This window comes from Gopherus flavomarginatus, chromosome 5 (genome assembly GCF_025201925.1).
Source record: "Gopherus flavomarginatus isolate rGopFla2 chromosome 5, rGopFla2.mat.asm, whole genome shotgun sequence".
In the NCBI taxonomy this organism is placed as follows: domain Eukaryota; kingdom Metazoa; phylum Chordata; order Testudines; family Testudinidae; genus Gopherus; species Gopherus flavomarginatus.
In genome coordinates this window covers 2,493,761-2,521,569 of record NC_066621.1, presented here as the reverse complement: position 1 = coordinate 2,521,569, position 27,809 = coordinate 2,493,761, and the positions used below count along the sequence as shown (strand labels likewise).

The 27,809-nt window shown below is 55.0% G+C and overlaps 1 protein-coding gene across 2 annotated transcripts; it reads left to right on the top strand.

Annotated features, from left to right (window-relative positions):
• The first annotated feature begins 807 nt into the window (after positions 1–807).
• On the top strand, positions 808–27,454 carry STX1B (syntaxin 1B). Of its 2 annotated transcripts, none has more exons than XM_050956977.1 (10): positions 808–937; positions 15,423–15,497; positions 18,387–18,486; positions 19,205–19,279; positions 19,420–19,493; positions 20,356–20,464; positions 20,896–20,969; positions 21,631–21,768; positions 24,192–24,302; positions 25,441–25,527. In XM_050956977.1, exons 1-10 carry the CDS (start codon positions 908–910, stop codon positions 25,510–25,512), a joined length of 858 nt encoding a protein of 285 aa, XP_050812934.1. In that variant the 5' UTR covers positions 808–907; the 3' UTR covers positions 25,513–25,527. The 2 variants fall into 2 exon arrangements, with proteins under 2 accessions (XP_050812934.1, XP_050812932.1); XM_050956975.1 differs by lacking the exon at positions 25,441–25,527 and adding an exon at positions 26,860–27,454 and having other exon boundaries at positions 813–937.
• Positions 27,455–27,809: the final 355 nt, after the last annotated feature.

Genomic DNA, 27,809 nt, shown 5'->3' with positions numbered 1-27,809 from the left:
CACACACACACACACACTGACACACACACACTGCAACACTCACAGACACACTCTGCCACACTCACTGACACACTGACATGCTCACAGATACACACATCAACACACACACTCTGAGACATTCACAAACACACACTCAGACACACACTCACAGACACACTGACACACACTGACATGCTCTGAGACACACACGCACTGGACACTGACACACATTGCAACACTCACAGACACACTCACAAACACTGACACATGCTCTAAGACACACACACACTGACACACACACTGCAACATTTACAGACAAACACACAGACACACACATTGACACACTGAGACATTCATGGCTACACAATCACAGACACACTCAGACACACTGACACAATCACAGACAAACACTGACACATGCTCTGAGACACACACACAGACAGACACACTGAGACATTCACTGACACACTGACACACAAACACTGCAACACTCACACATACACTCTCTGACACTGACCTGCCCACAGACACACACATTGACACACACTCACACACAGAGGCCACCCCCAAATCTGCGCCGCCCTGCCCCCCCAAAACTACAACTCCCAGCGCTCCCCGGGGGGGCAGGCGGGGTGCAGGGAGCATGCCCAGACCCCCATCTCCCCCCTCCCTCCATCCTTCCCCTGCATCCCCCCCGCCCCCTCTGCTGCATCAGCACCAGCCTCTCTCCATCCTTGAGCAGCAGCAGCGGCAGCAGCCACCCGGCTGGAGCAGGAGCTTCGCCCGGTGCTGCAGTAACCCAGAGCCCCCTCCACCCCCACTTCCTCCTCTTCCTCCCTCCCCCACCCGCCACCCCAGCAGCAGGGGCCCCCCCCGGATCCAGGGGGAGCAGGGGCTGCGGCAGCAGCCGGAGGAAGCAGCAGCAGCCATGAAGGACCGTACTCAGGAGCTGAGGACTGTAAGAGCCAATGTCTCTTTTCTACTTAACCCAGGGGACCCCCCCGTCCAACCCCCCCAGGGCCTGGGGGCGGAGAGAGAGCCCTGATTCCCCAGGGGAGGGGACACCAGACCCCCCAGGCTGAGCGCTCCAAGGGGGAGGGGACACCAAACCCCCCCAGGCTGAGTTCTCCAAGGGGGAAGGGAGATCAAACTCCCCCAGGCTGAGCTCTCCAAGGGGGAAGGGACACCAGACCCCCCCAGGCTGAGCTCTCCAAGGGGGAAGGGAGATCAGACATCCCCCCTCCCAGGGCCCGGGGGGCGGGGAGAGAGCCCTGATTCCCCCGGGGGAGTGGACACCAGACCTACCCCCAGGCTGAGCACTCCAAGGGGAAAGGGAGATCAGACTCTGCCCCCCAGGCTGAGCTCTCCAAGGGGGAAGGGAGATCAGACTCCCCCACATGCTGAGTGCTCCAAGGGGGAAGGGAGATCAGACCACCCCCCAGGCTGAGCTCTCCAAGGGGTGGGATGTTGGGGCAGACCCCCTAGCTCAAATCTCCAAAGGGAGGAAATTTAGATGGGGAGGGAGGTCCATTGCTGAACTCCCAGGGAGTGTGTTTGCGGGTGTGTGTGGTGGGGATCCAGCGCCACCCCCCCATAGGGACCAAGAGGGAGGAGATGATAAGGGGGGGGGAATAACCACTCCCCAGAATATATTTCCATGGGTCTATGGGAAGGGGTATGCGTGATGGATACGGGGGGGCAATTCAGACCCCCCCAACCCCCTTCTTTCTAGCTCTATCTAACCCGCTCCCACCCCCTCTCTGGTGCCCAAATCAAATCGGGCTTGTCTGTTTCATAATATTTTTTCCTGGCGATATTTCACCAGTTTCCTGGCCAGGATTCCTATTCCCCCCCCCCCCCCACACACACACACACACACACACACTCCCCTTTGGGGGTTTTCTGGGAGGATGCGGGGGGGAGGAGGAATGCGGTGGCAGGATAAAATATATATATGAGGTGATGGAGAAAGAACCACCCCTTTTCCACACATCCCCAATTTATGTCACGGATCAAGGTTGGGGCGGTGGGTGGGGGTGGGTGGGTAGGAGGGGAGCCGGGAATCTTTGCAAATCTTTCTCTCAAGGAAAAGGCAGGATCTATTTCTGTCTGTGATTCCTGTGGGTTCTATTTGTGTGTGTGTGTGTGTGTGTGTGTGGTGTGTGTGTGTGTGTGTGTGTGTGTGTGTGTGTGTGTGTGTGTGTGTGTGTGTGTGTGTGTGTGTGTGTGTGTGTGTGTGTGTGTGTGTGTGCGCTCATTTCACTTCCCTAATAAAAATATTGCAGATGGAGAGAAAATTCTCTCCAACAGGATACAGGCAGTTCAGAAGTATGTGTGTGTGTGTGTGTTTAACAACAAATACCCAGAAACATGGTTTAATTACAGCTTGAGGGGAAAAACCCTTCCAAAATTGCTAGTTGATTTGCTTTCCGCTTTGCTGCTGCGGGATGGATGGATGGATGGAGCCAGACAGACAATGCTGCTCAGTGCATGGAGTCTAAAATAGCTGGTGGCAAGCACACCCTTCTGCAGTGAACAGAAGCAGGGGCTTTTTTTCCTATGATGTGATGCTGGCAGCAGGGAAGGCTGGCTGGGATGGAGGGATCGGGAAAGGCAGAGAGAAGGAGAGAGGCAGCCGGGAATGGAGCGTGCTCATTTGCTGCAGGGACACAGGGATGGATGGAGGAGGAATAAATGACTCTTTTCGGTGATCGGGCGCCGTTCCCTTCGCTATGAGGCTGGAGGGATAGAGTAAGGCAGCGAGGCGGAGAGACGGAGCTGGGGATAGAGAGCCCCTGTCTGCTCGCTGGGGCTCTTTCCTTCCCTTCAAGGATGGAGGGATTGAGAAAGGCAGTGAGGTGGAGAGGTGGGAATGGATTCCAGAGCTCCGGGCTGCTCGCTGGGGCTTCTCCTGGCTAGATTTGAAGGCTGCTGCCTTCTCTGTGGCCCTTGGGCCAGGGGCCGGCAGGACTAGGGGGGGCTGTGGCCAGCGGGAGGCCCTGGGCCCCACACCCCTGGCCCAGCTGCAGGTGCGGGCAGGTGAGTGCCGGGAAGATGGCCCGGCTGGCTGCTGGCGCAGTGGGTGCTGGGTCAGGTTTGCTGCAGGGAGCGGAGGGGGGTTTTCACTCGACGGTGGGGGGGTGAATGCAGCAGAGAGACACGAGGGGGGTGAGAGGGAGTGTGTGGCGTGCATGTGAGTGACTTGTCTGTCAGTGTGTGATGAGCGTGTGTATGTGATGTGTGTCTGTGAGCAATGGCTGTGTGCCTCTCAGGGTGTGTGTGTCCGATGGCTGTGTGTCTGTCAGGGTGTGTGTGTGTGTGTGTAAGCAATGACTATGTCCCCCCGTGTGTGAGCAGTGGCTGTGTGTCTGTCAGTGCATGTGTGTGTCCCCCTCGTGTGTGAGCAATGGCTGTGTGCCTTGGGGGGGCGGGGGTGTCCCCGTGTGTGAGCCACGGTTGTGTGTCAGGGTGTGTGTGTGTGTCCCCATGTGTGAGCAACGGCTGTGTGTCTGTCAGGGTGTGTGTGTGCATGTGTGAGCGCTGACTATGTCCCCCCGTGTGTGAGCAATGGCTGTGTGTCTGTCAGTGTGTGTGTCCCCCCCCCGTGTGTGAGCAATGGCTGTGTGTCTGTCAGGGTGTGTGTGCATGTGTGAGTGATGGTTGCGTGTCTGTCAGGGTGTGTGTGTGCATGTGTGAGCGACGACTGTGTGTCACCGTGTGTGAGCAATAGCTGTGTGTCTGTCAGTGTGCGTGTGTGTCCCTGTGTGAGCGACGGTTGTGTGTCTGTCAGGCTGTGTGATGCGAGACAGTGTGTGTGTCTATGTTTGAGCAATGGAGGTGTGTCTGTCAGTGTGTGTGATGTGTGTGAGTTTGTGATGTGTGTGTGTCTGTATGTGAGCAATGAGTGTTTGTCAGTGTGTCTGATGTGAGTTTGTGTCTGTGTGAGCAATGGATGTGTATCTGTGAGTGTGTGATGAATGTGTGAGAGTGTGTGTGATGTGTGTGTTAGTATGTGTTATGTGTATGTGTGTGAGAGCAACGGGGGGGGGTGTCTGTCAGTGTGTGAGTGCAAGAGAGTGTGTGAGACACGTCTGTCCATGTGTGTGATGTACATGTATCTGTGTGTGAGCAACAAGTGTGTGTCTGTCAGTGTGAGTGTGAGTGTGTGTGAGATGTGTGTGAGCAATAGGCATGTGTCAGTGTGTGATGTGTGTAAGTGTGTGTTGTGTGTGAATGAGAGTGTGTGCATGACCCGTGTGTCTCTGGGTGAGCAATATGTGTGTCTGTCAGTATGTTTAATGTGAGAGAGTGTGTGTGGCTATGTCTGAGCAATGGGTGTGTGTTTGTCAGTGCGTGTGATGTGTGTGAGTGTGAAAGAGTGTGTATGTGATGTTTGTGTGTCTGGGTGTGAGCAACAGGTGGGTGTCAGTGTGTGATTAGTGTGTGTGTCAGTTTGTGTGTGTGTCCATGTGTGAGTGATGAGTGTGTATCTGTTAGTGTGTGAGTGTGAGAGAGAGTGTATGTGTGACACGTGTGTCCATGTGTGAGCAATAGGTATGTATCTGTCAGTGTCATGTGTGAGAGTGTGTGTGTGACCTGCGTGTCTGTGGGTGAGTGACTTGTGTGTCTGTCAGTGTGTGTCAATGTGTGAGAGTGTGTGTGATGTATTAGTGTGTGAGAGAGTGTGTATGTGATGTGTGTGAGTGATTGAGAGTGTATGCGATCTGTGTATCTATCAGTGTGCTTCTGATGTGTGGGTATGGGTGTGTGAGACAGTGTGTGTGTGTGTGTTAGTGTGTGGTGTATGAGAGAAACTGTATGTGTGTCATTGTGTGTGGTGTGTGTGAGAGTATGTGTGTGATATGTATATGTCAGTGTGTGAGTGAGTGTGTGTGTGAGAGACTGATGTGTGTCTCTCCGTATGTATATGAGAAAGAGTGACACGTATGGGTCAGTCACTGTGTGTGTTAGTGTGTGTGTGTGAGAGAGAGAGTGTCAGTGTGTGTGTCAGAGCATGTGTTTGTGTCAGTGTGTCTGTGCATGTGTGTGTCTGGGTGTGTTTGCATGGGTTATAAAACAGGTACGCTGGGTGGGAGATGGCACGCCCACACAGAACACATTTGCATATGCCCACGTATTCAGACACACTTGACACACATCCACACACACATATCCACTGCCATACACTCCAAAACACACACACACCATACAACATGACAGCAGATCCCCGTCTGGGTGACTGTGTATGTGTGTGTTGTGGCCCCACAAACCTACACTGCTGGGCTGGCTTGGGGAGCTGCTGAGCAGCGGGGAGACCCTGGCATAACAGCTTCCGCCATGGGACAGTGGCTGGCATGAGGAGGCCCCAAATTGCCCAGCTGCCCCTGGCACAAGGCCACATGTGAGCAACATCTTGCCAGAGGCAGCTAGGGGCTAAGATCCTCCAGTTATGGGGCAGATCCCAGACAGAAGCTACCCTCCACCTCACCTGATAGATACAAGGGTGTCTGGGGACAGATAGATAGATAGATAGATAGATTCTCTCTCCCTCTGGGTGGGTACAGCTCTCTCGGTAGCGCCGGCTCTCCCTGCCCCCGGCACTGGACTCTTGGCCATAACTGGGTGGTTGGTGGGTGCCCCAGGGGTGCCATGCAGGCCCCCAGCGCACAGGCTGCGTGTGTCTGTGTGTGTCTAACTGTGGCTCCATGTTCCTGCCCACCAGCCCCTCCCTGCCAGACAGCTGCAATGCAGGCACCCATGGGGGGTGGGCAGCAGTGACAGGAGGCCTCTGTCTCTCCCCATCAGTTGCCCCAGCTCAGGGTGCTTGGCAGGGCTGGAAGAGCTGGGGGGTCGGGGCTGGGGCCAGGCCAGGCAGGGGCAGATGCTTGCCTGGGGTCTGGGCCTGTCGCACTGGGTTTTATTGGCTTCTCTGGAAGGTTTCTCGAGGGGGCATCAGCCCAGAAGACAGAGACATGCGGACACGGCTCACCCCCCCCCCACGCGCGCACGCGCACACACACACAGAGTCTCTCTCTGAACCACACCCCATCTCTCGAACACACATACACTCCGAGACACACACTTGCACTCTCTCACACACACAGACACACACACATCTGTGTCCCCCACACAATCACCCACTCAATGTCTCTGTCACACACAAAGTCCTTCACACAAGCACACTGTTACACACACACACACACACACAATCGCTCACACACACAAAATCTCAAAGATGCAGAGCCACACATCCAAACACAGGTCTCACCGATGCTCACAGTCTCTCCCATACACCCTCAGACACACTGTCACACACACACAACTTCTCCCACACAAACACAGCCTCTTTTACACATAAAGACATAGCGACATACATAAAGCTACACACAAGCTCTCCTCAACACACAGCTTCTCTCTCTCACACACACAGTCACAAAGACATGTGCTGTCTCCCTCCAACACACACACACCCTGTCCCCTCCCGACTCTCTCAGCCCTGAGACCCCAGAGCTGCAGCTGGAGCCCAACTGCTGGTGGGGACCCAGAGTCCAGCCTGGCTGCTATTACTGTCAAGGTGACAGCACTGGGGCTTAATTTGTGCCAGGGCCTGGCAATTCAGGGCCCTAGCACCCCTGGGCCTGGCAGTTCAGATCCCCAGCACCCCTGGGCCTGGCAGTTCAGGGCCCCAACACCCCTGGGCCTGGCAGTTCAGAGCCCCTCAGCACCCCTGGGCCTGGCAGTTCAGGGCCCCAGCACCTCTGGGCTTGGCAGTTCAGAGCCCCCCAGCACCCCTGGGCCTGGCAGTTCAGAGCCCTGGTACCTCTAGGCCTGGCAGTTCAGAGCCACCCAGCACCTCTGGGCCTGGCAGTTCAGAGCCCCCCAGCACCCCTGGGCCTGGCAGTTCAGAGCCCCCCAGCACCCCTGGGCCTGGCAGTTCAGAGCCCCCCAGCACCTCTGGGCCTGACAGTTCAGAGCCCGGCACCTCTGGGCCTGGCAGTTCAGAGCCCCCCAGCACCTCTGGGCCTGGCAGTTCAGAGCCACCCAGCACCTCTGGGCCTGGCAGTTCAGAGCCCCCCAGCACCTCTGGGCCTGGCAGTTCACAGACCGGGCACCTCTGGACTTGCTGCGTCTTTTATGAATGTAAAAAAATAGCTTGTGCCCTGGCACCTCTCTCATTACAAATTAAGCCCTGGGCCACATCTGGTGCCAGAGGTGGCTGCTGAGTCCTGCCAGCCTTGCAGTGTGGGGCTGAGACCCCCAGGGTAGTGGATGGACAGACCGGACAGGAGCAGGGAATTAATCTGGGTCACCCAGCAGGGAGGGAGCAGAGGCTCTGGGTCCCCTTTAGGATGGGGTCAGAGAGGGGAGATTAGAAGGTTTGCAAGATCCATCCATCCATCTCCATATACCCCGTCTGTCTATCTATCCATCCATCCATCCCCATATACCCCCTCTGTCTATCTATCCATCCATCTCCATACACCCCCTCTGTCTATCTATCCATCCATCCATCCATCCCCATATACCCCCTCTATCTATCCATCCATCCCCATATACCCCCTCTGTCTATCCATCCATCCATCCCCATATACCCCCTCTGTCTATCTATCCATCCATCCCCATATACCCCCTCTGTCTATCCATCCATCCATCCATCTCCATATACCCCCTCTGTCTATCTATCCATCCATCCATCCCCATATACCCCCTCTGTCTATCTATCCATCCATCTCCATACACCCCCTCTGTCTATCTATCCATCCATCCATCCATCCCCATATACCCCCTCTGTCTATCTATCAATCCATCCCCATATACCCCCCTCTGTCTATCCATCCATCCATCCATCCCCATATACCCCCTCTGTCTATCTATCCATCCATCTCCATACACCCCCTCTGTCTATCTATCCATCCATTCATCCATCCCCATATACCCCCTCTGTCTATCTATCCATCCATCCCCATATACCCCCTCTGTCTATCTATCCATCCATCCATCCCCATATACCCCCTCTGTCTATCTATCCATCCATCCCCATATACCCCCTCTGTCTATCTATCCCTCCATCTCCATACACCCCCTCTGTCTATCTATCCATCCGTCCATCCATCCCCATATACCCCCTCTGTCTATCTATCCATCCATCCCCATATACCCCCTCTGTCTATCCATCCATCCATCTCCATATAACCCTCTGTCTATCTATCCATCCATCCATTCATCTCCATATACCCCCTCTGTCTATCTATCCATCCATCCATCTCCATATACCTCCTATGTCTACCTATCCATCCATCCATCTCCATATACCCCCTCTGTCTATCTATCCATCCATCCGTGTCCATATACCCCCTCTATCTATCCATCCATCCATCTCCATATACCCCCTCTGTCTATCTATCCGTTCATCCATCCATCCATCCCCATATACCCCCTCTGTCTATCTATCCATCCATCCATCTCCATATACCCACTCTGTCCATCTATCCATTCATCTCCATATACCCCCTCTGTCTATCTAGCCATCCATCCATCTCCATCTCGCCCCTCTGTCTATCTATCCATCCATCCATCCGTATATACCCCCTCTGTCTATCTATCCATCCATCTATCCCCATATACTCCCTCTATCTATCTATCCATCCATCCATCTCTATACCCCCTCTGTCTATCCATCCATCCATCCATCCGTCCATCTCCATATACCCCCTCTGTCTATCTATCCATCCATCCATTCATCTCCATATACCCCCTCTGTCTGTCTATCCATCCATCCATCCGTCTCCATATACCCCCTCTGTCTATCTATCCATCCATCCATCCCCATATACCCCCTCTGTCTATCCATCCATCCATCCATCCCCATATACCCCCTGCACCCATCTATCCAATCATCCATCCCCATATACCCTCTCCAACTATCTATCAAGACAGCCAGCCCCATACACTCCCTCCATCTATCTACCAACCAATCCATCTATCCATCCATCCCTTTATATCCCCTCTATATATCTACCCATCCATCCCGATATACCCCCTCTATCTACCTGCCTACCCATCCATCCCCATACACCCCCAGCCATCATCTATCTATTTATTGATCTATCCATCCCCATATGTTCCCGCTACCTATTTCTCCATCCATCTCAATACACTCCAACTATTTTTTGTCTATTCTTCCATCCCCATAAGCCTCCTTTCTCTTTCTCTCTCTCTCTTCCCATAACCCCCCCTTCCTCTCTCTGTCCCTCCCAAACACAACCCTTTGGGGAAGAAGCAGGGTCTACTGCGTTAGAACAGGTTGGGAGCCAGGACTCCTGGGTTCTGTGCTGTCTCTGGTAGGGGAGTAGGGTCTAGTGGTTAGAGCAGAGGTGGGCTATAGGGGGGAACCCGTTGTGGGTGGGAGGAGCAGGGCAGCAGTAGCAGTGCATGCAGCCATTAAGTTGTTTAAGTGGCTCCATATTTGGGCAGTGGAGTCTTTTTTTAGCCCAGTGTTGTGACGCTGGCGCACTGGGTTTTCCTCAGCCAGCAAGGGGAGGGCAGTGCTGCTAAATATGCCGCTCAGCTCTCGAGGGCTGGGAGAGCGCAGGGCGAGAATGGGAGCGATAGCTCTAATTATGATCAAGAATTACTCCACAGAAGCAATCCGGCTCTTTGGGGCATGTCAGCATCGCTCCCCTGGCACTGAGATGCAGCTGCCCCTGGGGTGGGGTGGGGTAGTTGTTTAATAGCCATATGGGGGGGAGACACCCCTGTTTATTCTGCTTCACCTTACTCCCCTGCTAGAGAACCCAGGAGTCCTGGCTCCCAGCCCCCCCCCCCCACACTCTAACCCCTAGACCCCACTCCCTTCCAAGAGTCGGGGAGAGAACCCAGGAATCCTGTCTCCCAGCCTGCCCCCACTCCAACCCAGTGGACCCCAGTCCCTTCCCAGAGCTGGAGATAGAACCCAGGAGTCCTGGCTCCCAGCCCCCCCCCCCAACCCACTAGACCCCACTCCCCTCTCAGAGCTCTGGATTTCCATCACTTTCTCTACAATTTGAACATCCCTCCAGTGCCCCTTAAGTCATCCATCTCCCGCCCTGCTCCCATCCCGAACCCTGCCTGGACTTTCCCCTGGTTGCAGGGGCTGAATCCTTTGGCTCCCCGCAGCACCCCCCTCTTCCCTGCCTGTCCGTGCTGCAGGCTGCCCGTGACGGAGATCCCTGCATGATGCTGCAGCAGAAGGCCGGCCTGAGCACAGAGCGGCAGAGGAAGGGAACTGGAGACTGACAGGCTGTACAGACAGACACCGAGAGACACACTGACACCAGCACAAACACGGCACCTGCACAGCACCAAACAACACAAACACACCGACTGACACACAGCCGCAAGGCTAGAGATGCACAGTCAAAGGCAGAGGGATGCCTTGACACACACAATACACAGCCACACAAACACACGCTGGGATACATCCGTGGCATTTTGACTTACAGCCACAAAGCCGCAGGTGTGCACAAAAGCACACAACCAGGCAAACACGCTGGCCTGCAGACACACACACACACACAGCGAACCTACTACTACAGAGACACAGAAACACGGATGCCCACAAAAACCGACAAACAGGCACACAACCAGACATGCAAGCACACAAAATCACAGTTGTGTGCAGAGCGACGCCAAACACAGACCCACACAGACAAGCACACACCTACAGAGACACACACCCACAAATACACAATGTGACACACACTCTCACGCATAAAACCACCGACACCCCTCCCCCCACAATCTGAGACACAGGCAGAAAGCCACACAAACACACACACACACACACACACACAAAAAAAAGCCCAGGCACAAATACACACACACACACAGAGCCTGTGTGTCGTATGGCTGGACGGGCTGGTGAAAGGGTATGGATGGCTCCTCTCTGGGGAGGGGTCAGGAGGAGAGATGGGGCGCTGGAGGGCCAGACAGGCTAACGGTGGAGAGAACAAGGAGTGGGGAGCAGTCTAGCTACGCTTTGGGGAGACCCTCTCCTCCCTGTATGAAAATAGAGGCTATAAGGGGGACACCCGAATCTAGAACATCCCACTCCCCGCAGCACAGCGCCCCCTAGTGCCGCACTGGGGCCAGCCCTGATTGCTAGGGGAGAGCGCCCCCTGCTGATCCCATGCCGTTTCCTGCAGCACAGCACCCCCTAGCGCCGCATTGGGTCAGCGCTGACGCCACTCCAGAGGCTGGTTATTTTGGGAATGACGGGTTCCTGGAAGGACAATGGGAATGTGATAGTCCCCCAAGCAGAGGATGCGCTGCCCTTCGCCCCCTCCCGCAGCCACCGGAGCGTGTGTGTTATGTCACTGCTCCAACACACCAAGCAGTGACCTTGGAGCGAAGGAGACGCATGAGAGATGTGAGCCAGAATGCCCTCCAGGAAAGAGACACACAGCCACAGCCTCAGCCACAGCCCCTCCCCAACCCAACTTCACCCCTCCATGGCTCAATCCCAGACTCCTCCCCTCCCGGAGCACCTTTGGGATATCCCATCTCTCTCCAGCTTCGGGGGGGTGGATCTGTCTCGCCCCAGCTCTGGGATGGGACCCCTCAGCCCAGGCCGATACGCTCCCTGCAGTGCTGGGTCTCTGTACAGGGAGCAGAGCCCTCCCAGGGGGACGTTTCCGCACCGCTACTTCAGAACATGTCGCCTGGGGTTAGATCAAGTTTGGAAAGCATCTTATGTAAGTGGAGTGTAGTCATGGCACAGACAGGGCTGCTTGAGGGGCTGTGGAATTGAGGAACATGGAATAGATAGACAGATAGATTAGATAGATGTGTGTAGTGGGAAGAGACAGAAGTGTATAGGGATGGATAGATAAAGGCAGGGTTTGAAGAATTTGATTTTTTTTTAAATAATTTTGATGTCTATTTTTAAGACTTTTTTTCCCGATTTTTATCTATTTACATTTTAACAGGTGCACACAATTATGGGGTTTAAGCAATTTTTTTGTATTTGTATTGATTTCAATTTTCCGAGTTGTGGGAAATTCCCTGGGGCCACAAGACCATAATTATTTAATGGCAGGAGACGCTGAGATTCAGAAAGCGTTGTAACCGTTAAAACGCAAGTTGTCCACATCCCATGTCAACGCATATGCGTCTACTTAAATCAAACTCCCCTCTCAGGCAGCATCTTCCTCACTTTGCCAGCTGCCAGTTTCAGTTGTTATGGATGGAAATATTTTTTTTCATTGATGTGTGTGTGTACGGTAAAATCGATGTTGACCAATAAAAATGTAATGCTTCAAAGCCTAGATCAGTACCTCTCAACCTTTCCAGACTCCTGTCCCCCTTTCAGGAGTCTGATTTGTCTTGCCTACCCCAAAGTTGCACCTCACTTAAAAACTACTTGTTTACAAAACCAGACATCAAAATACGAATAGTGTCACAGCCACTAGTATGGAAAACTTGCTGACTTTCTCCTTTTTGCCATATAATTATAAACTAAATCAACTGGAATAGAAATATTGTACTTACATTTCAGTGTATGGAATATAGAGCAGTATAAACAAGTCGTTGTCTGTATGAAATTTTAGTTGGACTGACTTTGCTAGTGCTTTTTATGTAGCCTGTTGCAAAACTAGGCAAATATCTAGATGAGTTGATGTACCCCCGGAAGACCTCTGTGTATCCTCGGGAGTACATGTACCCCTGGTTAAGAACCACTGGCCTAGGTAAAGGAGTTTGTAGTTAGCTGAGCTAAGTATCGAGGGTTAGTCTGTATCCACAAAAACGATGAGGAGTCTGGTGGCACCTTAAAGACTTGCAGATTTATTTGGAGTGGCTTTTTTACCCACGGAAGCTTATGCCCCAATAAATCTGTTTGTCTTTAAGGTGCCACCGGACTCCTTGTTGTTTTTTAAGCTGAGCTACATCAGAGTTGCAGAGAGATCTGGATCTCAGTAGAGACAGAGAGAGAACTAGATACATAGGGTGCAAAACTGGTTGGAAAACTGTTCCCAGAGAGTAGTTATCAGTGGTTCACACTCATGCTGGAAGGGCATAACAAGTGGGGTCCTGCAGGGTTCAGTTCTGAGTCTGGTTCCATAGGCATGGGAACTAGGGGTACAGGGGATGCTGCAGCACCCCAGGGCTCCTGACTGCCAGCCCCGCACCCGGGGTCCCAGCTGCCGCCTCGTGCACCCTGGATCCCGGCTGCCAGCCCCGCACACTGGGGGTCCTGGCCTCAGCTTGGCGGGGGGGAGTATATAGGGATAAGGGGGCTGGTTTTCAGCACCCCCACTATTAAAAATGTTCCAAAACCACTGTCCGGTTCTGTTCAGTATCTTCATCAATGATTTAGATAATGGCACAGAGCGTACACTTATAAAATTTGTGGCCGATACCAAGCTGGGAGGGGTTGCAAGTGCTTTGATGGGTAGGATGAACATTCAAAATGATCTGGACAAACTGGAGAAATGGTCTGAAGTAAACAGGATGAAATTCATTAAGGACAAATGCAAAGTGCTCCACTTAGGAAGGAACAATCAGTTGCACACACACAATGGAAAATGACTACCTAGGAAGGAGAACTGTGGAAAAGGATCTGGGGGTCATAGTGGATCACAAGCTAAATATGAGTCAACAGTGTAACATTGTTGCAAAAAAAGCAAACATCCTTCTTGGCTGTATTAGCAGGAGTGTTGTAAGCAAGACACGAGAAGTGATTCTTCCGCTCTACTCCGCACTGATTAGCCCTCAACTGGAGTATTGTGTGCAGCTCTGGGCACCACATTTCAGGAAGGATGAGGACAAATTGGAGAAAGTCCAGAGAAGAGTAACAAAAATGATGAAAGGTCTAGAAAACAGGACTTACAAGGAAAGATCGAAAAAACTGGGTTTGTTTAGTCTGGAGAAGAGAAGACTGAGAGGAGACATGAGAACAGTTTTCAAGTATGTAAAAGGTTGTTACAAGGAGGAGGAAGAAAAATTGTTTTTCTTAACTTCTGAGGATAGGACAAGAAGCAGTGAACTTAAACTGCAGCAAGGGCGATATAGGTTGGACATTAGGAAAAACTTCCTAACTGTCAGGGTGGTTAAGCACTGGAATAATTTGCCTAGGGAGGTTGTTGAATCTCCATAATTGGGGATTTTTAAGAGCAGGTTGGACAAACACCTGTCAGGGATGATCTAGATAATACTTACTCCTGCCAGGAGTGCAGGGGACTGGACTAGATGACCTCTCGAAGTCCCTTCCAGTCCTGTGATTCTATAGATACATCTTCCTATCCTCCTAAACAAACATCTGTTTATCCATCTCCGTACACACACCCCTCTATCTGGTGTGTAGTGGGTTAGAGTAGGTGGGGCTGGGAGTCAGGACACATGGGTTCTATCCCTGGCTCTGGGCGAGGAATGGGGTCTGGTGGGTTAGGGCAGGGATGGGGGTCAGCATTGCTGGTTTCTAGTCTAGTCTAAGCACTGCATGACCTTGTTCCAACCCCTTTAGCACTCTGAGCCTCAATTTCCCCAGCTGTTGCAGTAGATCTGTTCCTTTCTTAGGCCAGTCTGATTTTGTGTTTGGTGGGGAAGGATGGATGGGGAACCCCAGTGAAATTATTTAGGGGGACCCCTCCTCTTAATCTCTTGCCTCCCACATCCTGCTTCCCTCCTTTTTTTGCCAAAACCAGACACAGCATGGTCCCATGTTAACTGGGGGTGGATGCAGGACCCCCTGCAGTCACCCCGGTCTTTAGTGGGGAGCATTGGTCCCTATTCCCTGAAAGGATTGGCAATCAGTGGCTTTTGGCCTAAAGAGGGTCAAAACCAAGGTCTCAATTTGTCCCCTCTCCCAAGATTCAGCCTCGCTGCCCAGCCAACAAACTACTCCAGGACCAGACTCTGTTGGCCTTTGTAGGCCTTGCAGGCCACCATGTGGGCAATGTGGTGTATAGGACAGCACCCCAAAGTCGGGTTGCCAACTTTGGTTGGATGAATTCCTGGAGTTTCATTGCATGACGTTATCTTTAACAAAAGATTTATCATTAATTCAAGATAGATAGAAAGATAGATACATACATACATAAATAATGGGTGTTTCAGCATAATTGTGGGTGGGGGAGCTCAGGACTTGAAGAGCGTGGGGGAATTGCAGATTGGTGTTGAAGGGCATAGGCCATAACTTTGTTCATTTTATGTCCTAAATTGTAGGACACCTGCTGCGCTCCACCCCAGAGATGGCTGCATCTCAGCACTGGGTGAGCCATGCCTACGCGGCGTCGCTGTGCGGCTGTTCCCCAGCTGCCCCGCCCCAGAGGTGGCTGTATCTCAGGGCTGGGTTGTGTGATACATACCTGCTCACCTTGCAAATTGCTCTAAGGTGGTCGCTGGGATCTGTGTGCATCTGGGGGAGACAGTGGGGCCTCTAATCTCTTATCTTCTCTCCCCTCCAGGCCAAAGACAGTGACGATGAAGAAGAGGTGGTTCATGTGGACCGGGATCATTTTATGGACGAATTCTTCGAACAGGTTAGAGACGAAGGGCTGCTATTTATACGAGTCATGTCCTACTTAGGGTTACCAGCCCTCCCAGTTTCACCGGGAGTCTCCCAGAATCGGGCTCTATCTCCTGGAGGCTACTGAAGCCAAACTGGGAGATTTTAGGCATGAAAAGTCCGGCGGTGCAGTGGGGCTAAAGCAGGCTCCCTGCCTGACCTGGCTCCACATCACTCCCAGAAGTGGCCAACACATCCCTACAGCCCATGGAAGGGAGGGATTGCTCAGTGGTTTGAGCATTGGCCTGCTAAACCCAGGGTTGTGAGTTTAATCCTTGAGGGGGCCATTTAGGGACCTGGGGCAAAACCAGTACTTGGTCCTGCTAGTGAAGGCAGGGGACTGGACATGATGACCTTTCAAGGTCCCGTCCAGTTCTATGAGATAGGTATATCTCTGTATTTTTATTTTAAGGGGTGGAGTGGTCTGTCTCTGCTCCAAGCACTGGCTCCGCAGACCCCATTGGCTGGGTACTGCAGCCAATGGGCACTGCGGGGGCGGTGCCTGCAGGCAGGGGCAGCGCGCAGAGTCCCCTGCCCCGGCCATTTCTGGGAGCAGCGCGCAGAGCCCTCTGGCTCAGTTTACCTTGGGCGGCTGCCAATCAGTGGTCCTGCGGGACTAAGGCAGCTCCATTGGCCGCAGTTCCCTGGATGTGCTAGCAGCTTCCAGGAGCGGCACGGGGCCAGGGCAGGCAAGGAGCCTGCCTTAGCCCTGCTGTGCCGCTGACTGGGAACCACCCAAGGTAAGTGCCGCCCGGCCGGAGCCCACACCGCACCCCCGTGCCCCAGCCCGGAGCCCCCTCCTGAACCCAAATTCCCTTCCAGAGCCCACACCCCCTTCTGCACCCCCACCCCCGCCCGAGCCCAGATCCCCCTCCTGCACCCAAGCTCCCTCCCAGAGCCCACACCCCCCAGCCCCTCCTGCACCCGTTCCCCAGCCCTAAGCCCTCCCAGAGCCTGAACCCCCCACCTCCTCCCACACCCCAACCCCCTCCCCCAACCCTGAGCCCCCTCCTGCACCCCAACCCTCTGCCCCAGGCTCAGTCCAGAGCTCCCTCCCACCCACACTCCAAACCCCTTAGCCCCAGCCCAGAGCCTGCATCCCTCCCATACCCCAATCCCCTGCCCCAGCCCAGTGAAAGTCAGCGAGGGTCGGGGAGAGCAAGCGACAGAGGGAGGGGAAATAGAGTGAGCAGGGCAGGGCCTTGGGGAAGGGGCAGGGTGGGGCAGGGGTGGGGCCTTAGGGATGGGGGTGCAGGGGGTGGGGCAAGGCTGTTTGGGTTTGTGTGATTAGACAGTTGACAACTCCTACTCCTCACCCAGCTGCCACACCCCAGACCCGGCTGCATCTCTGCCCGTTCGCTCACGACAAGGTGCTTCTGCGTAACCTGAAATAACTCCTGCCAAGGCAGGTGGTTCTGAATTAGTGTGCAGCTGGCCTTATTAATATTCAGACAGGCTGATTAATAGGCCAAGGAGCTCACTGATGATGCAGTTTGTCCTTCGCACGCAGGTGGTGGTGTCGTAAGTTACACACGTGGCCTAGTTAATTGTGCAGCCACGGCGGGGTGGGGCGGGGGGCAGGAGGAGGAATAGCAAAGTTCACAGAACAGTTCATTTCCAATGCCACAGCATGGTGCTGGGGGGCGATATGGGACAAGATCCAGGGCCTTAGCACAGCGCCTCCTAGTGCCGCGTGGGGGCATTGGGGCCAGCATGGAATGCCAGGGGAGAGTGCCGCCTACTGAGCCCCCACCCCGCTTCCTGCAGCCCGGCTCCCCCTGCCAAGCCCCCCCACCCGATCCCTGCAGCCCGGCACCCCCAGCCCTCTCCCTGCAGCCTGGTGCCCCCCACCAAGCCCCCTGCCCACTCCCTGCAGCTCGGCGCCCCATCCCAAGCTCCTGCTCCGCTCCCTGCAGCCCACCACCCCCTGCTGAGCTCCCACCCCGCTCCCTGCAGCCCACCACCCCCTGCCGAGCCCCCTGCCCGCTCCCTGGAGCCCGCCACCCCCTGCTGAGCCCCTGCCCCGCTCCCTGCAGCCCACCACCCCCTGCCGAGCTCCCCACCCGCTTCCTGCAGCCCACCACCCCCTACTGAGTCCCCACCCCACTTCCTGCAGCCCGGCTCCCCCCACTGAGCCCCCACCCCACTCCCTGCAGCCAGGCGCCCCCTCTCAAGCTCCTGCTCCGCTCTCTGCAGCCCAGCGCCCCCAGCCCTCTCCCTGCAGCCTGGCGCCTCCCTCCAAGCCCCCAGCCCTCTCCCTGCAGCTCGGCACCCCCTCCCAAGCTCCTGCTCTGCTCCCTGCAGCCCGCCACCCCCTGCTGAGCTCCCACCCCGCTCCCTGCAGCCCAGCACCCCCTGCTGAGCTCCCGCACCGCTCCCTGCAGCCTGGTGCCCCCCGCCAAGCCCCCTGCCCACTCCCTGCAGCTCGGCGCCCCCTCCCAAGCTCCTGCTCTGCTCCCTGCAGCCTGCCACCCTCTGCTGAGCACCCACCCCGCTCCCTGCAGCCCAGCACCCCCTGCTGAGCTCCCGCACCGCTCCCTGCAGCCTGGTGCCCCCCGCCAAGCCCCCTGCCCACTCCCTGCAGCTCGGCGCCCCCTCCCAAGCTCCTGCTCTGCTCCCTGCAGCCTGCCACCCTCTGCTGAGCACCCACCCCGCTCCCTGCAGCCCAGCACCCCCTGCTGAGCCCCCGCCCCACTCCCTGCAGAACAGCACCCCCTAGAGCCACAATGGGGCACTGGGACCAGCACCGACTGCCAGGGGAGAGAGCCCCCTGCCCTGTTCCCTGCAGCACAGTGCCCCATGCTGGTATGCCTGGCAATTGCAGTGCCCCCGTGCATGTATCTGTCCATCTGTCCGTCCCCAGGTGGAGGAGATCCGTGGCTGCATAGAGAAGCTGTCGGAGGACGTGGAGCAGGTGAAGAAGCAGCACAGTGCCATCCTGGCTGCTCCCAACCCAGACGAGAGTGAGTTGCGGTGCCCCAGGCTGAGGGGGTCTCTGAGCCCCATCGCCTCCCTGCTCTGCTGGGGGGAGAGGGGGATGGAACCTAGAGGGGTCCATCCACCCCTTCCTTCCTCCTTCCTTCATGTATCAACCATTCACCCTTTACCTACCTACCTACCTATCTATCCCCCCCCACACACACCCCTCAGTCTATCCAACCCTCTCCTTTCATTCATCCCTGTCCACCCATACATCCCTCCCCCTTCCTCCTTCCATCCATCTCGCTGGGCCTTCATCCCTCCCTCCATCCATCTATCCATCCATCCATCCCTCTCTCCTCCGATTCATCCGTCCATCCACCCATCCGTCTGCCTGTCAATCTGTCCTCTAGCCATCCCTCCATCTGCCTAACCAACTGTCCGTCCCGCCCTCCATCTATTCATCACTCTGTCCCTCCATCCCTCCCTCCCTCCCTCCCGTCATCCATGGCTCCGTGTGTGTGCCTAGCTATCTGTATCCACACATCTCCCCATTCACCCTTTGTTCACCCAGCTGTTCCAGGCCCCGTCCCCAGTGTGGAAGGTGGGCGGGGGGGCGGGGAGGGGACTCCCTGGCAGGCATGCCCGCCATGGGGATCCCAGGGGGATCAGGGGGTTGGGAAGGTGGCCTCACCCCCAGTGTGGGAGGCGGTGGTGGTGACTCTTCCATCTCATCCCCCCCGCTTCCCCCCGCCCATGCAGAGACCAAGCAGGAGCTGGAGGACCTCACGGCCGACATCAAGAAGACGGCCAACAAGGTGCGCTCCAAGTTGAAAGGTACGAGCCTGGGTGGCCATATTGGCTGGTCCTGCACGCCTTCCCCTCCAGGGCATATCACTCTGCCCTGAAAAATACTCCCCGTCTCCCATGCCAAGGGAGTCCGTGGCTCAGATCCAGCTCCTCATGTCTCTCCACAGCCATCGAGCAGAGCATTGAGCAGGAGGAGGGGCTGAACCGGTCCTCGGCTGACCTGCGGATCCGTAAAACACAGGTATCTCTCCGCCCTCCCCCCCAACACAGGTTTCCCTCGCCCCCCCCAACACAGGTATCCCTCCTTCCTCAGCCCCCCCAAATACAAGTATCCCTCTGCCCTGACTCCTTCAAGACACAGGTATCCCTCCCTCCTCACTCCCCCCCGACACAGGTATCCCTCCCTCCTCGGCCTCCCCCAAATACAAGTATCCTTCAGCCCTCCTCCCCCTAGACACAGATATCCCTCCACCCTTGCCCTTACAGAAACAGGTATCCCTCCGCCCTCACCTGCCCCCCAGAAACAGGTATCCCTCCGTCCTCGCCCTCCACAACATAGGTATTCCTCCGCCATCACCCCCCCCCCATACTGGTATCCCTCCATCCTTGCCTTCCCAGATACATGTATCCCTCCTCCCTCGTCCCACCCAGACACAGGAATCCCTCCTCCCCACTCCCCCCAAACACAGGTATCCCTGCTCCCCACTCCCCGCAGACACAGGTAGCCCTCCTCCCCACTCCCCCCAGACACAGGTAGCCCTCCTCCCCACTCCCCCCAGACACAGGTATCCCTCCTCCTCACTCCCCCCAGACACAGGTACCCCTCCGTCTCCCCGCCCCCAATATCCTTCCCTCCTGAAGCCCCAGCCTCAGCATCAACTTCCAGAGCCATCCTCTCTCTTCCATCCCTTCCTTCCCCACCTCTCCAGCTCTCTCCCATCACAGCTCCCCGCATCCCTCCCTCCACTAAGTCGAGGGCAGATCACTCGCAATCTCAGTCAGCGCCACAAGCTTCCACCACCGAAGGGACCCCCCCAAAAAATAGTGCCCCCGGCCGCTCTGCGTCTCTCACGGTGTCTCCCTTCCCCACCCCTTCCCCCCAGCACTCCACCCTATCCCGTAAGTTCGTGGAGGTGATGACAGAGTACAACGCCACCCAGTCCAAATACCGGGACCGCTGCAAGGATCGGATCCAGAGGCAATTGGAGATAAGTAGGTTTGGATGGGGGCGGGGCCTTTGCATGGGGAAGCTGTGGTTGTGTGTGTGTGTGTAAGAGAGAGCAGCACTGCCCCCTGCTGGTAGGAATCAGCACCCTGGGTGTGTGTGTGTGTGTGGGCGCACACACCCTCAAAGTGCTGAGTGACCCCAGTGCCCCTATGCAGCGCTAGGGGGCGCTGTGCTGCGGGGAGCGGGACAGGGGCTCAGCAGGGGTCGCTCTCCCCAGGCAATCAGGGCTGGTCACAGTGTCCCAGTGAGGCACTAGGGGGCGCTGTGCTGCTGGGAACAGAGCTCAGTAGGGGGTGCTGTTCCTTTGCAGTCTGGGTGGTACTAGGGGGGGCGCTGTGCAACAGGGATTGGGACTTTGCTTCCGTCAGCCCTGGAGCAATAGGCCAAGGCCACTGACCTTCTATTGCCTTCACAGCTGGTCGGACAACCACCAATGAAGAGCTGGAAGACATGCTGGAGAGCGGCAAACTGGCTATTTTCACTGATGATGTAAGTGTCAGGACTGGGATGTCACCCGAAACAGGGCTCCCCATGTTCCCAAGTCAATAGCCCAGTGCGGCACTAGGGGGCACTGTGCCACTGGGGACAATTGCATTTCAGCACAGGGCAGGCCATCCCCATCCCCAGCTGCCCCACCCCAGAGGTGGCTGCATTTCAGCTAAGGGTGCAGGGCTGGTGCAAGGAGGTTTCGCGCCCCAGGCGAAACTTCCATCTTGCCCCCCCAGCACCCCTGCCTTGAGGTGCCCCCGCCCCCCCCAGCGGCAGCTCTCAACTGAGGCACTGCAAGCCTGGGAGGCGGGAGAAGTGAAACGGCCATGGCATGCTGGGGGAGGAGGTGGGGCAGGGGTGAGCTGGGGCGGGGAGTTCCCCTACATGCCACCACCCCTCTTACTTGCTGCAGGCGGCCCTCCCCGCACCCCCCTGCCCCATCTCCCTCTGCCTAAATGCCGGCGGGGACCGGGGCGGCCAAAGATCCGGCCTCCGTGGTCGCTGCCAAAGAAAATTGCGCCCCCCAAATCCTAGCACACTAGGCGACCGCCTAGGTCGCCTAAATGGTTTCACCGGCCCTGAATGGGTGAGCACTAGAAGGCCCTGGAGGGATTGGGGGGATGCTTATTTCTATCATTCAGACTCCCTTCTGCTTCCACAGATCAAAATGGACTCACAGATGACGAAACAGGCTCTGAATGAGATCGAAACCCGACATAATGAGATCATCAAACTGGAAACCAGTATCCGTGAGCTGCATGACATGTTTGTGGACATGGCTATGTTGGTGGAGAGCCAGGTGAGAACCTGCAGTGTTCTGGAGCTAGAGTGGGCTTCAGCCTAGAATCTGCAGAGTTCTGGATGGTGGAGCATGTGAGCTGTGGTTGAGAACCTGCAGAGTGCTGGACCCTGGAGCCCAGGAACTATTTTCGACAGCCCACAGCCTTCTGCAGCATAGAAACCATGCACTATAATCTAGACCCCAAAGAGTTCTAGATTGTGGAACCCATAAACAATGGTCTAGAACAGTGGTTCTCAACCTTTTCTCTGCCGTGGCACAACTTGAGCTCCAGGGGCTCTTCCCCACCCCACCCCACCCCACCCTCAGCTGGCATCTGTAGGAGGGAAGAGGAGGGGCAGAGGAGCTGACCCATTGCTCACACAGAACGGGAGGGGAAAAGAGAGGGCTATTGAGCTCTGATTGGTTGCTTCACTCCTGGAGGAGGAAGGTCAGTGAGGCAGATGACCAATCAGAAGTCAGCTTCCCCCCCTTTGTAGTTTTTCAAAAAATTCCTTGGTACCCCTGTTCAGGCCTGACAGCACAGCATCAGGGAAACTCTGGTCTAGAACCTGCAGGGTTCTGAACCTTCAGCACATATTATCTACAGTCCACAGCCTTCTGCATCATAAAACCATATACTGTAGGCTAGAACATAAGGAGTTCTAGATTGTGGAACCCATGTGCTGTGGTCTACAACATACAGGGTTCTAGACCTTGAGACCCATGAGCTATTATCTAAAGCCCACAGTCATCTGCATCCTAGAACCCATGTACTATAGAACCTGAAGAGTTCTGGATCCTGGAACCCATTAGCTATGTTCCAGGGTTCTGAACCTTGGGGCCCATAAGCTATTATCCACAATCTTCTGCATCTTAGAACCCATGTGTTTTTCCCAGATCCAAGAGAGTTCTGGATCAATGAACCCATCTTATATGATCTGGAACATGTAGGATTGTGTAGTGTGGAACCTAGGAGATTATTACCACAAGTGGAGAGCATTCTGCATTTTAGCACTTAAGAGTGATAGTCTAGAATGTGCAGCTATATGTATCATAGAACCCAGAAATGAATCTCCAACCAGCAGAATTCTAGGTCATGGAGCCCATGAGCTATGCTCTAGAATGTACAGGGTTCTGTACCTTGGACCCATGAGATTATTGTCTAGATGCCTTCTGTATTCAACAGACTTCTGCACCTAAATGCAACAGTCTAGGACTTGCTGTGTTCTGAATTATGGAATCCATGCATTATGGACAGTTCACGCATGATAAATCCAGGAATGAACTATTATCTAGAATCCACAACCTTCTGCACCTTAGAACTTAGATGTTGCGCTAGAAAACCCAGAAAGTTCTGTATCATGGAACCCATGAAATATGGCCCATAATTTACAGGGTACTATAACCTAGAACCCCTGAGATTATTACCTCAACCTGACAGCTTCATGAATCTAAGTGCCCATGGTCTAGGACATGCAGGGTTCTTGATCATGTAACCTGTGTGCTGCAGTCTAGAACCCATAAAGTTCTTGATTTCAGAGCCCATGGTTGGCGTCAGCATTTCAGAGTTAGCCAAGTTCTCAGTCCTTTGAGCCACTAAAACCTTGGAGGTCTTTTACATTACATAACAGTTAGAGTTCTGGATTGTGGAAGACATGAGCAATGGTCGAGAACATAATGCATTCTGCAACACAGGGCGCTTGACAGTCAGATGGGCTCCCCAGTCTAGAACCAGAGAGATCTGGATAGTGATGCTTCTGAAGATAGTCACAGCTGCATGTGTTCTGCCATCTAGAACCCACAGAGTTCCAACACTCTGAGGCCAGGAAGAGTGCTAGAGGGAGTCCCCAGATGGTGGGTTCTCTATCTTACACTCTACCGTAAGGTGACGGTCCACTCTAGAACTCTTTTAGAACATCAGTGGATCCAGAGTGCACGTTCTAGGTTCCAGAATGTACAGCGTTACAAGTTCTGAAGCAGACTCACCAATCTTTTAAAAGTTCTGGCACCCAGGAAGCACTAAATGGGGCTCGTTTGCAGAGTCCATCAGGGGCTGCAAAGGTGTCAGTAGTGTGCATTTTTAAGTTCGCAACAAGGTACCTAGATTTCCATTTCAGCTGTTGGCTTCTCTCCAAAGGGCTGCCAGCCAGGGCCCCCTTGTGATGTTGTGATGGGGACTCTTCCTCCATGAGAATCTGGACTGAGACTCATGAAACTCATTGCATACAAGACTCAGAATAGCTTTCAAATAAAATTCACACCTGACTCACAGCCCTCCCTAGAAGAGAAAGGCCCCATGTCCCATTCTCTGCCCCCTTGAGCGAGCCAGTCCCATTTTGGAGCCGATGCCCACCCTTAAGGGGAACGACCCTGGGTCCCATTCCCTAAACTGGCTGATTTTTCTGTGCGGGTTTACCTCTCACCTGGGCTGTCTGTTTCAGGGGGAGATGATTGACCGCATTGAGTACAATGTGGAGCACTCCGTTGACTACGTGGAAAGAGCTGTGTCCGACACCAAGAAAGCTGTAAAATACCAGAGCAAGGCTCGGAGGGTGAGTGCGGGGATGGGGCGGGGGGGTGGACCCAACCTGCTCTGCAATGAACCCCCTTCATCTGAGGAAAGAGGCTGAGAACCCACAGAAATCTGTACACAAATCTCCCCAGCTCCACTCGAGGCAGGTCATCCCCGAGAGCCTCCTCCCCCCGCAGAGATGGAGACACTTCCCTTCTCCTGTCTCTCTTTCTCCATCACTCCATCCCCAAGGCCTCTCCACACCACATGCTTCACTAATTTTGTGTGTGGCAGCCGTTTTCTATTTCTAACACAGTCTATCCACTCCCTTCAATCTTGGCCTGCACTTCCACTGGCTCCTGAAACACTGCTAGCCCAGCCCTGGCCTCCCCCTTACCCACAGCTCTGCTGGTGCCCCTCCCTCCCGACACGCAGCCCCTGCTATCCCAGCCCTGGCCTCCCCCTTACCCACAGCTCTGCCTGTGCTCCTCACTCCCAACACGCAGCCCCCTGCTAGCCCAGCCCTGGCCTCCCCCGCACTCACAGCTCTGCCGGTGCCCCTCACTCCTGACACGCAGCCCCCTGCTATCCCAGCCCTGCCCCCCCACCACACTCACAGCTCTGCTGGTGCCCCTCACTCCCGACACGCAGCCCCCTGCTATCCCAGCCCTGGCCTCCCCCCCCCCCCCCCAGCCCCCAGCTCTGCCGGTGCCCCTCACTCCCGACACGCAGCCCCCTGCTAGCCCAGCCCTGGCCTCCCCCACACTCATAGCTCTGCCGGTGCCCCTCACTCCCAACACACAGCCCCCTGCTATCCCAGCCCTGGCCTCCCCCACACTCACAGCTCTGCTGGTGCCCCTCCCTCCCGACACACAGCCCCTGCTAACCGAGCCCTGGGCTACCCCCCACCCCAGCTCTGCTGGTGCCCCTCACTCTTGACATGCAGCCCCCTGCTAGCCCAGCCCTGGCCTCCCCCACACTCACAGCTCTGCCGGTGCCCCTCACTCCCGACACACAGCGTCCTGCTATCTCTGCCCTGGGCTCCCTCTTACCCACAGCTCTGCCTGTGCTCCTCAGTCCTGACTTGCTGCCCCCTGCTAGCCCAGCCCTGGGCTCCCCCGCACCCACACCTCTGCTGGTGCCCCTCACTCCTGACCTGCAGCCCCCTCCTGTCCCAGCCCCACCTCCCTTGGCAGAGCAATGAGGGATCTGTCAGACTGCTATCTGGCACTGTGAATAAACAGATGTGATGAGTCCGAGAGCAGGAGAGGAATGACGCTCCGAGTGAACGCGAGGGGCAGGGACACCCTTGGTTTCCATCAGGAGATGGAGAGATCTAAAGAACTGAGGTCTCCTGGGCTCTAGTCCTGGTTCTAAGAGGGGAGTGGGGTCTAACAGGATGGAGCCTGAGGAAATAGGAGCCAGGACTCCTGGGTTCTTTTCCTTACTCTGTAGATTGATGGTGTTTAATAAATCACCTTTTTGTTCAACATAAATAAATAAGAACAGCTGGGGTCACGGGGCCGTCACTCCATTGGGGTCAGTGGGGCCCGATCCCCAGCCGGGGTCACTCAGCCGTAGCTCCATTGGGGTCAATGGGGCAGATCCCAGCTGGGGTCATGGGGCCATCGGTCCATTGGGGTCAGTGGGGCCCGATCCCCAGCTGGTGTCATGGGGCCGTCGCTCCATTGGGGTCAGTGGGGCCCAATCCCCAGCTGGTGTCATGGGGCCGTCACTCCATTGGGGTCAGTGGGGCCAGATCCCCAGCTGGGGTCACGGGGCCGTCACTCCATTGGGGTCAATGGGGCAGATCCCAGCTGGGGTCACTCGGCCGTCGCTCCATTAGAGTCAGTGGGGCCAGATTCCCAACTGGGGTCACTCGGCTGTCGCTCCATTGGGGTCAGTGGGGCAGATGCCCAGCTGGTGTCATGGGGCCGTCGCTTCATTGGGGTCAGTGGGGCAGATCCCCAGCATGGGTCACTTGACCGTCGCTCTATTGGGGTCAATGGGGCAGATCCCAGCTGGGGTCACTCGGCCATCGCTCCATTGGCGTCAGTGGGGCAGATCCCCAGCATGGGTCACTTGACTGTCACTCCATTGGGGTCAATGGGGCAGATCCCAGCTGGGGTCACTCGGCCGTCACTCCATTAGAGTCAGTGGGGCCAGATCCCCAACTGGGGTCACTCGGCTGTCACTCCATTGGGGTCAGTGGGGCAGATCCCAGCTGGTGTCATGGGCCCGTCGCTCCATTGAGGTCAGTGGGGCAGATCCCCAGCTGGTGTCATGGGGCCGTCGCTCCATTGGGCTCAGTGGGGCAGATCCCCAGCATGGGTCACTTGCCCGTCACTCCATTGGGGTCAATGGGGCGGATCCCAGCTGGGGTCACTCGGCTGTCGCTCCATTGGGGTCAGTGGGGCCCAATCCCCAGCAGGTGTGAATCCATGTAGCTCCAGTGATTTCCATCAGCTAACAATCTCACTCACTCTGCTTGTTGTCTTGCTGGTGCCCAGTCCAGCCATGAAAGTATTAAACTAGCCATTAACATCTCTTCTTCTCTCTCTCTCTCTCTCGCTTCCTGGATCCCTGGGGTAATGTAGAAGAAAATTATGATTATAATTTGTTGCGTGGTCCTTGGGGTAGTTCTTGCTTCCACAATTGGGGGGACTCTGGGGTTGTAAATCAAAGCAAAAAAAATTATAATAATAATATAATAATAATTTAAAGAAAACTTGTACATGCAATGGATATAACAGCACACGTTCCAGCTACCTATACATACACTCCTTGGGGGTCAGCAAATCTAAGTTTCTTGTTCTCCGCCATCTTTCCATCCATCTCTCCATCCCCCGGATACCTGGGTTCTCCCCAGATCGGCCGACATCCCTGACCCCTGGTAGGAGGGCGTGGATTGGCTCATAACCCACCTTTGGGTTCACAGTGACCCAAACGCTCTGGTTTCTCTTCACATCCGAGGTTAGCCTGGAGGGACGGAGTGGTGATCTGTCCTTTGTTGATGCTGTCTTGTTTTGGGTTCTGCTGGGGATGGTGTGGCCAGTAGTCGGGGAGTGGGGGGGGAAATACCAGTATAATACATGGAAAGTTGTCAATACTAGAAAGCTAAGGGATCCCAGAGTGGTTACCAATCAGCTGTTATGAAAAATACCAGTTTATTCTAGGAAATACCCCAGTAGCTGAATATTGCAGTGTCAATACCTGCCCACTGAGGAAAACAGGAGTAGTTACCCATCAATCACTATGGAAAAAATACCAGAGAATTATATGAAAAGCTAGAGCAGCAAAATATTGCAATATCAGTACTAAAATATTAAGGAATATCAGAATGATTACCAGTCAGTCATTGTCGGAGGGAAACAGACTGCTACATAAAATACTAGAGGCACAGAAAATGGTGTTGATACTAGAGCACTGAGGAATTCAAGAACATCCAGTTATACCAGAATATGAATGAAGCACTATCCCCAAATACTAATAGTAACATACTAGTCCTGCAGTATCCAGGAAAACTAGAGTACTAGTATTAGTTTAT

Coding starts and splice junctions, on each gene's coding strand:
- STX1B (XM_050956975.1), top strand. CDS start 908: ATGAAGGACCGTACTCAGGAGCTGAGGACT. Junction 938..15,422: donor GTACTCAGGAGCTGAGGACT/GTAAGAGCCAAT, acceptor TCTCCCCTCCAG/GCCAAAGACAGTGACGATGA. Junction 21,769..24,191: donor CTATGTTGGTGGAGAGCCAG/GTGAGAACCTGC, acceptor TGTCTGTTTCAG/GGGGAGATGATTGACCGCAT.